Consider the following 11,608-nt stretch of genomic DNA (forward strand, 5'->3'; position numbering starts at 1 on the left):
AATAGGTATTAAGTTAGCAGGAACCACTAGTACGATTAGGAGATGGTTGGATAGTGGCACGTATTGGCCCTGAGACACATGCTTTGGCTTTGGCTTATTCTCTGCACTTTGCGGTTGATTTGTGGTATTTTGCTATTCTATTCCTTTTTCTACTAGTACCACTGAGTAGTCTTTAAAGGTGAAGACACAACTGTCTTTCTACATGCCAAAACAAAGGAAAGTTTCTGTTTAGGGTATCCTGTTGAACAGTGGCCAAGTCAATTATTCTTATTTTGCATCCAACTATTGGAATTAATTACAGGCTATTTTACTGTTTGTACTCACATGTACACTGCATTCATCTGGATAGCAAAAAAAAAAAAAAGCTGGTGGCTGTAGCTATTGTAGCGCAATTGTCAGCTACAAGAATCTGGAAGGAGGAGCTCCTACTAAGGTTACAGAATGGTAACCTAAGTAACAATATGGTAACCATTTTTATCTTATTAAATGTCTCACTTTGTGTCAAAGCAGCACATTTAGAAAAACGTGTAGACCTAGTGTAGCGGGGAAGATGGTTGGTCAAAACCCACTCTTGTTATTTCGTGTCACCTTGTATCCAAGCAAGATTTTCAAGCTAAACTCTAAATTAGTATTAAAGTATGAGCAGAAAACTCAAGATAAACAGGAAATCTGGGACAGGGAACCTCAAAGGAGGCTTTTCTCTCTTTTTGAAGTATGTTTTCTGTACAAGAAAAAAAAACACATGTAGTGCACAAGTATAAATGCTAACAGTGCTTATCCTCCCACATCTGCTATACCAGTTGTGTTCCTGTTACAGTCTTTTGCTGCATGTGTTGTGTAAGATACTTTTCATAGGGTTTATTTCCTGGATCCATAATAGCTCCCTTTATTTCTAGGCTTGTGCATGGCTTTCTTCAGAATAATACACTGCCTGGCTGCTCACTGGCTTAATTTGTCGTATTCTTGTTTTCTGTCCTCTGTTATCTACAGGTCAGTTTGCAAAGTTGAGTGCAATATCCTTCTCTCTCTCCTCTCAAGTAAGTATCACTATAATTTAGAAGAATATTTGACATGAATCCTCATAATGTGTATTTCAATCGCAGTACGCCTTGTGCTGCCTGAGTGTGTGTGAAGATGCTGTTTCTGTCTTCTTTTAACCTGTGTTAGGATGCCTAGGGTTGTCTCTAAATCATTTCTAGTAATCTATTTAACATACAGTCCCGGTCCTGAAGATTCCTGTTTAGCCACCACCCTTCTTATGTTTTTCCTTTCTTGACCGTAAGAGTGAGGACTTTGGCTTTTTGTCCCTGGAGATGATGACAAATATATTAGCCACTGCAGAGAAACCTTATCCAGAAGACAGGGAAACGGCTAACATTTCAGGAGATCTGAGTTCAATTCTTTGCAGTGCTTTAGTCTTCCTAGGATAACTGAAATAGATAATTTCTGGTGAGAACAGAACATCTGCTCTAGTGTGTGTGAAACAGGAGTTAGGCAAACATTAAAGAAAGCAATCCATTAGCTGCTTAACCACAGAGGTGTCCTGAGATGTGCTGGGGGAGTTTAAAATGGTCCAATCCAAAGTGCAAGGTACACTCAGCTACTGGGTAGAGTCTAGCAATTCGGAGATAAGTCAAGAAAGTCTGTAAAATCCCTGCTCACTCATAGTAAGGTCATGTCCCTTACACATGCCAGCCTCACAGTTGCAGCACTGAGTTTGATGCCGAGTTCAATGATTGTGTTTTTACTCAGGAACACAGACAACAGCTATTTTTACGAGGTAGCCTGTTATTTTGAACATTTGCCCAGGAAATGGGAGACCTCACGTTTCCCTCTTGCCTCATCTGAAGCTGCGGATTCTGCATTTCTGACTTCTAGGAGAATGCAGTACCCTGCTGTGAAAATGGCAGTGAGACAATGCAGTCCATCCTGCTGTGACACTGAACCACGGGTAACAGAGCTAGAAAGGGAGGAGGAATCAAAACAGGGGTCTGACTCTGATGTGCAAACTGAGTCTTTTTCTCAAAGCCGGAACTAAAGACAACTAAAGGTCAGCTATCAAATGGGCGCTTCCAGGTGGAAGCAGAGTCACGTTCAGAGATAAACAAAACCAGTGAACTAGCCTGTGCCAACTTTAGTAGGCATTCATATTGCTAGAGTTTGTATGTTTTATGCTAGACCTCCTTATTTATATGGTATTTTTGGTGGCAAAATCTGACCCTGATTCAAGGGGTTTGCAACTTCTGATGACAGTAGAATTTGAATTTAAAGTGTAGACATTGTGCAAGCAGCTGCCAGTCTTCAGTGTTAAAGCCTGTTAGGCATTTCTGAAGCATCTGTCTCAGTGTCTCTAGAAGCTAAAGCAAAATAAATGGATGTGAAAACCAGATAAATAGCAATATCCAGAGTACTATAAACACCAAATAACTGGTCATAAAAATTCTCCTAATGTTTCCCCTCAGGTTACATCCATTTTCTCAGTTGCCTTGTTAAGAACATGAGCTGTGTAGAGTTTCCTAAACACTGATGGCCAGAAAAGACAAGTTTTCTTCTTCTGTTTTGTTGCAGTCATCAGTTATAGGTCAGGTCACATAAAAATGAAAACAGATCTTTCAGCAACAGTGTATGTGTGTATAAGTGTATATATATATACTAGACATGTTATATATAACTGAGTTTAATTACAGTTATGAATAACTGTGACTTTATAGGGCAGTAGCATTCAGACAAACCATTTGCAGCATTAAGTGAAATACAAATTCTATTCATTGCAATTACAAAGCTCAGGCAATCCCATTTATGGTTTCTGCTTTCGTTAGGAAGCAGTGTTAGCATAGTGATGTGGGGAAACGCACTGCTGTAGAGCCTAACGTTCTTGAAAATATGTATCCTATCTCAAATTAACAGAGGTATGAGACTGAGCTACTATCTCACCTTCTGGATGTTTTTGAAAGCTTTTGAAACCCTATCAAAAGGAATTTTTTAAAAGCACTCTGCTCTGGTTATTCCCATAGTGAAACTCTTTTTGGCTCCCAGGGGAACACTTCAGCTAGTACCCAAGACTGAAACATTCTGACCAGTTGTAATAGCCGTGTCCTGTAGAAATGAACAACAAAAATCAGTGAACTTGGCACTTCACTTAAATCCACAAAAACAAACTCTTTATTATGGTACATTGTGACAAATACACCTGTGTAGCTTGGTCTTCTCAAGATTCTCTCTTGTGAATATGGAAGACAAGTATCTTGTGCATTTCATTTGGTAATAATATTACATAACCTTTGAAAATTAAATCCAAAATTGTTCATACCAGTCACAAAGTCTAATGTGCTTTTGCTGTTTAGGTTGGGTTCTTGCTTTAAGCTTAGCAATTGCATCAAGACTTTCACCTTTAAGATAATGTTATTCAATCAATAGAATCATAGAACGGTTTGGATCAGAAGGGACCTTAAAGATCATGTAGTTCCAACCACCCTGCCATGGGCAGGGCCACCTTCCACTGGATCAGGTTGCTCAAAGCCTCATTTAATCTGGCCTTGAACACCTCCAGGGATGAGGCATCCACGACTTCTCTGGACAACCTGTGCCAGTGCCTCACCACCCCTCACAGTAAAAAGTTTCTTCCTAGTATCTAATCTAAATCTACCCCCTTTCAATTTAAATGATGATGATACAAATACAGTCAGTATATTATTACCTAGATGTCCATATGAGGTAGAAAGCCAACAGACTTTCTTATCTCACAACACCATTACATTTGTCCTCATTTTTAAAAAGGTGGGGAAAAAAAGAATCAATTTATTATAGCTTCTTACGAGTGATATTGCCACCGATGTCCTGCCACAGAGTTTTATTCATTTCTTCATTTATCAGTCATGGACAAGTGGTGTTGATGTCATTTGATAAAGGCTTTTTGCATTCTATTTGCATTTGCATTTTTAAATGTACAAATCTCTAGAATTTATTTGGAAATAATATCTAATATAACAAATACCCAAGAGACCAGATGGTTCCAGTCATATATAAAACCTAATTTAGTCATATTTTCCTTTTACTTTTTATATTAATTGTACTTCAGTACCATTTGTTTTGTTTTTAATAGAGTAACAGAGTGAATTTGAGCTTGTTTTCAGCAGGCTGTAGGCAGATCTTAAAAGTAAGTGAAAATGCAACTTTGACATTACTTTGCCTTTGTCCTCCTGATAGCAGTTGCTGTTTTGCCAAGGGTAGCCAATGGGAGCAGAAACTTCAATCTCTAAAAGTTGTTAAAGAGCTGCCATTTTCAGTGAAGAGCAGGTGACTTGTGCAGTAGACATGTTGTCATGAGACATACAGTTTCCTAGATTTTTTTAAAGCAACGCTTTCTTAGTGCTGGTGTAGCAACATTTTAGTTGGTCATGTCTAATTCAATTAAATGCATTATTATAACAGAAAATTGAATAAAAATCAGACCGAAAGCATCTACTTGAGGGTACAGATGAGCCCTTATTAGAGGTTTTGTTCTCAAATTTTAAGCTGTGATCACATTTTCTCTTATGTTGACAAAAACGTGTGATAATTTAAGGTAGAGATTCAGTTCCATTCAGGGTTGAAATTGTTTCACTTGTTCAAAACTGTATCAGATAAATTGTGACGTGTGGGGCTTTGGATGGCCGGGGTGACATTTAGCATTGCAAAAGTGACTGAATAGTTCGTATTGAACCAGCTGGAAGTTTTTCAAACACAAAACCCCCAAATCCTTTCAGCTTTTTTTATATGAATGCAACGTTAAATTATTATTTATTCAACTTTGCTGTTTTTCCAGGACTAAAGTTTTATTGAGTTAACACTGTCACAGTTTCCTCATCTTGAAAACCTCCATGGATGGAGATTTCACCACCTCTCTGGGCATCCCCCTCTACCACCATGCAACCCTCCTCATGTTTTTCTTTCCCATCCTCACATACAACCTCAGCCTCCCAAAATGCAATCTGTCCTTGTTGTGTGCTCCAACAATGCCAAGAAGATTTTGGCTTTGTTCTCCATGTACCTACCCCTCAAACAGCTGCTAACTGATCCTTCCTTGTCACATCTGTCCCAGCCTCAGCAAGCCCAGTTTCCTCACCTCTTCCTTCTAAGTCAGTGATGCAATGGTGAAGAAGCAGAATATAGGCACTAGATGAGCTGCTCACATCCATAAGGCGTAGTCTACTTGCATAATCAAATGATTCAGCACCTTTTTTTGTTTTTTTCTGAACCAATACATAAAAACCAGCATTATGTGGACTATTCCATTTGAACAGAACGGCAAGCTGACAGTGCAATAATTTTCAAAATTGTCTGCTGCATTCACTCAGCTATATTTTGGTTTTCCTCTGTTTTTCTCCTTAAGTCCTCCTCTTCTTAGCATGTTGGCATAAAAAAAGCTGTAAAAGAACTGTGACCAAGTTAACTGGGAAGGAACAGCTTTAGTTTTGTGAATTTAATTCCAAAATTACACAAGTGATAGGGACAGGTTCTGAAAATCACTGAATGATAAGTGACAGAAAAGAATCTCTTGCTAAAGTTATAGAAAAGTTGGAGAAACAGTTTTATAGTATGACAAATCAAATGAATCTTAACTTGGAATTAATTCTGGCATCTCCAACATGAATGAATTTAGAGCTCTGAAGTTTATTAGTACTGGCTGTGGAACAGAGAGAAGCCTTAAGAGAATTTAGGATAACCCTCTCCGTACTCCAGCAAACAGAAGTAATTTATACAGAAAATTCAAAGCAAACCCAAAGAATTAGCAGTATAATGAGCGCATCTTAATGCATCCAGTGTTTCACAAGCCACTCTTATTTTGCTCTCATGGTTTATAATAATACCATAAAGAAAATTGAGATGTACAATATTTAGGTAACCCTGAAACTGACTTAATAAAAATCAGTATCAGGCAGCTGAGAACTGGCCTCTTCTGTGCCTTTCATTTGCATTTTTTGGCTGAATTGTGAAGAGCAAAATGTTCCTTTACCAGGATTTCCAAGTTAGTTTGCAGACTTAAGCGGGGCAGATGCATGGCTGATTTGTAAAAAATACTCATTTAAAATGTACCTCAGAAATTTTTTGAGAACCTCTCATTACACTTGCAGTGCAGGTTTCCTTTCCATTTATCAACAAAATGATAAAGCTAGGTCTTTTCTAACTGCCTAACACAAGGAGATACTAAATTAAAATCATTATACCATTTGGCATTCTTATATCCTAAGGAATCAGGTGGAAGCATTTCTGCTTGAATAATTAATATAATCAAATGGTGCCAGGAAGGAGAAGAAGCAAGCTAAAATACCTGACCTTTCTTCATTCATTAGCTTTAGTTTAACTCCCTTTTGCTCAAGTAATTTGCATTTCATCTCTCATCTTGTAGATCAGCCTTATGGCTGAAATGAGTAGAAAAGAATTCATGTCAGTTGGGTTTGGTCTTTTATGCTGTTATTATCAGATCTCATGTAATGCAAATTGGGTTTTTTGTCTGAGGTAGTTCAAGAGAAAAAGAATGAGCTCCTTAACCTTGAAAGAGTCAAGTGTGTAAACGGTGCCTTTGTGATAAAAGAGCAAAAAGAAGAAGTTTGCGATCTTACTGTAGATCCTGACATAGTTGTGAGGAAGAGCAGCAGCCATCAACCAAGTATTTTCTGTTACCAACTAAACCTTTGATGCCTCTGGTATAGGAATTTAAAATACGTATTGATGCTTCAGGATACAGAAGAGCACTAAGGAGAAATCGATGCACCAGCAGATTAGTCTGTTTATGAGTTATAGCACCCAGGATCACCCTTTTAAGTAACTGCATTTCTTTTTAGACATTGAGAAGTATACTTGAGCAAGTAAATTAGGGATGAGATGTTTACATGTGAGAGGGAGCACCCGATGGTGAGTGACTTTTAACTGGGTGACTGAATACTGTGCACACAGGGAGTAATCTGTGGTTTCACTACCAATAATCTAATTATAGAGCAACCTGGAAGGGTAAAACAGAAAGGAAAATGGGAACATCTGCAAATCTGTCAGTGCAGACCCAGCTACCCCAGGGTCCCGCAGCAGAGCAGACAACAGGTTTCTCATCTGTGGTAAGAATTTCCAACTGCCCAAGTGCCCTGTAAGTTTGTGTTTACAGCTCAAATACCTATGGCTCAGGCAGATAGAATGGCTTTTTCACTTTCTTAACCTCTTCAGGGATAACTACAGAAATTGGCCAGCTCCCCCTCATTTCTCTCTATAGAGCAGAAGGCAAGGGCTTTACTTGCTCTCTCTGTGTGGGTGCAGTGTCTTAAACCAGCCCTCCTTCTAAAAAGCTCTCCTAAACATTTCTCAACAGGCAAGCTGCAGTCAGACAGACAACGAAAGCTATGTAAGAACCGATGATGAGGAGAGCTGCTTTCGGACAGATGATGAAGAAAACTTGACTGCAAACTTCACAGAAGAGTGGAACCAAGAGGTGCAGCGTCTCTTGACAAAAAAATCTCATAACTAAGTTCCAAGGACTGTAGCACAGTACTTTTGTTCTAAGGGTTGTAGTTTGTAGATGTGTGTTTTTGACAACAAGACTTTTGTTTAAAGCTAACCTATATTAGCTACATCTTCTGTAACATGGCTCATTACTGGTAAACAAAACAGACTGACGTATGTACTGCTGTTACAAAGGATGGTGGTATTAATAACTCACGTAAACCCTTTGCACATGATATTGAACCTATTCAGTTTACAATGACAATACTGTTTATAGATAGAAATTTGATTTCTGAATACTTTGAGATTTTAGTAGATCCGTTTACTATACACTGTACATTTTTTCCACAGAAGAAATAAAAAGCTACAATTATGCATTTAACACTGAATGATTATACTCCTGAGTGTATATATATAGTAGCCCAAAAAACAAAGTGCCAGACTATATTTGCAATTTGTTTGCAAGTCTTTAAATTAAGACTTATACAAAATGTACTAAAATAATATAATAATATAATTAATAATAATAATAATAAAAAACCTCTCTGATTTAGGGCTAATGTATAACTTAGGAATGTTCCTTTCAAAATAATCTAACAAATCAGCCATAGAAGTTAGTGTAAATATTTTTTTTCCAAATAGATATCATATACAAAAGGTGACATTCAAATGATATAGAATCTAGTTTTTAAATCAGCACAGATCTTCTTAAAACTGTGAACTATGTTTTGAAATACTCGTTGCTAAAGCTGTTTATAAACCACAGGTGCCATAAGATCCCTGAACTGACTGATGTTACGTATAATCCTCCATGGTATTGTTTCATTGATGTTTTAGCTTTAGTAAGCATGTGTACAACAAACTGGCTCTTCCCATCTCTCTGCCCCTCCTACTCTCCCCGCTCCATTATGTTATTTTCGAGGCCTTCAGCTTTAAATGTACAGGCTTAAAGTGCGCTTGCAACTGTTCTCTTTTTATTTCCAAATGTGTATTGCCTTAGCCAGCCACCAGATGTTCTGCATGCACTCTTGGAAATGTGTGGTGAGACTCTTTTGGAGATGGATTGAGAAATAGCTGTCAGTGAAAAGCACAAGAAAAGGAGTGGGTTTTTTCAGAAGGACAGGCATACAGTTACAGAATTGGAGTTTTGTACAGTATAGTATCTTTCAAGCATCAAGACATTTCAGGAGAAAGGGGACTTACCTGGCTATTTGGATTAGGCAGTGAGACTGCTAGCTAAAAAGTGTTTGCTCTGCTGTGACTACGAACCTAGTACTCCTCTCACCCTTGAGCAGAGATTGACACAAACTAGCTGGAATGTCCTCCCCACAGCATATTGCTTGGAAATAAAGGTGACACCTGTGTGGCGCATAGCACTGCCGTGCAGGGAAATCAAAGCCAGGCCAGCAACAGCTGGAACAGAAGCTGGGCAGTAGCAGCAGTGCAGTGTCACACGCACAGCCCTCCTGAGATGCCCAGTGTGTTAGTTTGGGACAGCCTCTGTGCTGATGGAGTTTTACTGCCCTAATACAATATTCTGGCTCCCAGTGAACACCTGAAGTGACACTAACAGCCCTAAAAGCAGTGGCGTTTCATACAGATATTTCACACCAGCAGAGTATGCCTACAGCAAGTGATGAGAGCCCATCTAAAGCAGGTTACCATGGTTTATCTGTCCTTGCTTTCATGGTTATGTGGATATGCCCTGCTGTATTTACGTGAGATTGCTATGTAGCTCGACCCAGTAAGCCCACTTGTTTGCATGCACTCTCAAGGCTCGTGGCTGTTTTACTGTGTTAGGGAATGAGTATCTGTATGAAAGACCTGCTGCTGTTGTTCACTTTCTTATTGTATTGCATATGCAGATCTCTTGTCCGCATCTCCTTGCATATCTGAGCTTGGTCACAAACATCTAAACGCATACTAAAGCATCCAGAAATCTTCATGTAAGCTTTTCATTTTTCAAGTCACTGGTCTTTACTCCTGGGGTATGTGCCATCCTGGCAAAGCCGGCACTGTATCCTCCAATGCCCCCTCCTCCAACCTCCTCTCAGGAATGGATGAGCCTTCACTAGTGCCTAGCACTCCACGTTTAAAGCTAGTCCAATGAAACTGTAGATGTTGCTGTCAGCTCAGGATTCCCCGCAAGCATTTCCTGAACAGAGAGAAAACAAGCTAGCACACAGCTATGCGCAATGGCTGACTAATTCAACCCATGTCGTGTTTAACTCTACCCAGAGTGATAGATCCCTCCCATCATCTTAATGTCTGCGTGCTCATTAAAGCTATGCTTAAAATAGATGAACTAGAATGGATCCATTGCAAGGGCTTCCAGACTAGGAGCAAGGAAAAAAAGTTGGTATATCAAGTGCCTTTCTCCCAGACTGGTGTCAACATGGTGATCCCTAGCAGAGCTCTGGGGGTCCCTTACGCCCTTGAGCTCTTGAGATGAAGCACCTCTTACTTGGCTCTCCAAACATCTATTTTAAGCATTTTCCAACTGTTAAGCTGGCTGTGTTTTCACCCAGCTGGTCTTTGTCTGCTTGTTGAACATTATTTTGGTTGTGGTTTGCGGTCATTAAAGCAAACAGAGTTTCAGAAGAGGTCCCTAGCGCGGGCCTTTTCTTAACTATCAATGGCCTGCCACAACAGTTAAAGCTCCGGGTGGTTTTACTGTCACTGGAGGGATAACAGTGGTTTAGAATCAGGAGACAGGGATGTGAAGATGTATAGGGTCCTCGAATGTCCAAAGCGAAGGTGGAGGATGGGTTATTTGTAAGTAGTAATGTTAACTAAACTGCATAAAAAGGTGTGTGGCCTTTGTTGTGATATAATATGTATTTTCTTATATGCATGAGCCAAATTGTTGCATCATAATTTATCATGTGTGTCCGCCTTTACTTTCAGTCATCTTCTCCATCCTTATTGGTTCTTGGCGATTACTGTAGATAGACCTTGTAAATATTGCAACCTCGGGTTGCTGTAATCACATTGGTTCAATTTAGCAGACGGAGCTGTGAACAACCAGCGCTCCACTGTGTCCTGAAGACAAAAGGGCATTTTTACCTTTGAACCAAAAAGAAAAATAATGTACGAAGAGTTACATCTTGAGGCTACTAACTGTAAGACATTTTTAAAACTACTGTACTTGACACCACTTGAGACAGATACAGAGACACTAAAGATGTCACAATATTCATTGGTATTGTAACAGACCTGCTATTGTATGGGGTTTTTGTATTGCTGTTAAGTATTGTTTTGTGTGTGTGTGTGTTGGAACCTACTGGGGACATGTTATATTTTGAAGTGATTAAACTATTTAATTGTGTGTCTATATTTTGGAATGGAATTATTTCTTCATTAAAAAGATTTTTAAAAGTAGTTTATGGAGCGTTCTGTTTTGTGGCTTGATTTCAGAAGTCCTGTTCCATGAAGCCCAAGCGCAAGGTTTTTTCACTAGGAATGGAAAATGTGTCTCCATTGCACAACAAGCAATCTGTGCTTCACCCACAGTCTCCTCCACCTCTATGCAAGAGGACTCCTTCCACCGCTTTGCTCAGTACTCTGAGCATGGCACCAAGCAGCACCTGCTTTCAGTGATTCAAGCAGTTTCTTCTTTCTTTCTGGTCCTTAGGAACCTAAACTAAAGCCCTATCTGCAATATTGTAATTTTTCTTACCTGCTGTTTCTCTCTGTCCTTAGAAGGAGAAAAACCTTGGAAGAGGTGCATTTTTTTGGCTTTGCCATACACAGTCACGTGTTGTCTTTTACTGCAGAAGGACAAAATAACTTTATTTTTCCAATTATAGTTTTAAAGTGTTATTTAATATAACATCCTGGTAATTACAACGAGTTGCTAACCTAAAAAAGCATATTGTTGCATAGCAAGAGCTCTTACTTAGAGCCACAGGTTTATGTCCTGGTGAAGTACCTCCAGGTCTGGCAAAGACAGCCAGGCTGCAATCGCTGGCTGCGCTTTTGTGCCTGTGGTGCCCGTGGTCCTCCACGGAGCAGCTTGTTGAGCGTGTGTGGCTGCCCTGTGGTGGAGCCCTTTCCAGTGGACGGACTGCCACTGCCTGTCGCAGAGCATGTCCTTGGCAGCTCAGCGCAGCTGGAGTGTTACTGGCTGTACACACGG

The 11,608-nt window shown here is 39.5% G+C and overlaps 1 protein-coding gene across 16 annotated transcripts in view; it reads left to right on the top strand.

Moving 5' to 3' along the window:
• DTNA (dystrobrevin alpha) overlaps positions 1-10,851 on the top strand; it is a 222,407-nt gene extending 211,556 nt beyond the window's left edge. For 13 of the 16 annotated variants that reach the window (XM_069854059.1, XM_069854058.1, XM_069854056.1 and 10 more), the window contains one exon: positions 7,340-10,851. In XM_069854059.1, coding sequence (XP_069710160.1) covers positions 7,340-7,495 — 156 coding nt within the window. In that variant the 3' untranslated portion in view covers positions 7,496-10,851. Of the gene's footprint in view, positions 1-990; positions 1,038-7,339 lie in introns of all 16 variants that reach the window. The other 3 variants (XM_069854064.1, XM_069854065.1, XM_069854072.1) reach the window with 1 other exon arrangement.
• Positions 10,852-11,608: the final 757 nt, after the last annotated feature.

Source organism: Phaenicophaeus curvirostris, chromosome 3 (assembly GCF_032191515.1).
Source record: "Phaenicophaeus curvirostris isolate KB17595 chromosome 3, BPBGC_Pcur_1.0, whole genome shotgun sequence".
Lineage (NCBI taxonomy): Eukaryota > Metazoa > Chordata > Aves > Cuculiformes > Cuculidae > Phaenicophaeus > Phaenicophaeus curvirostris.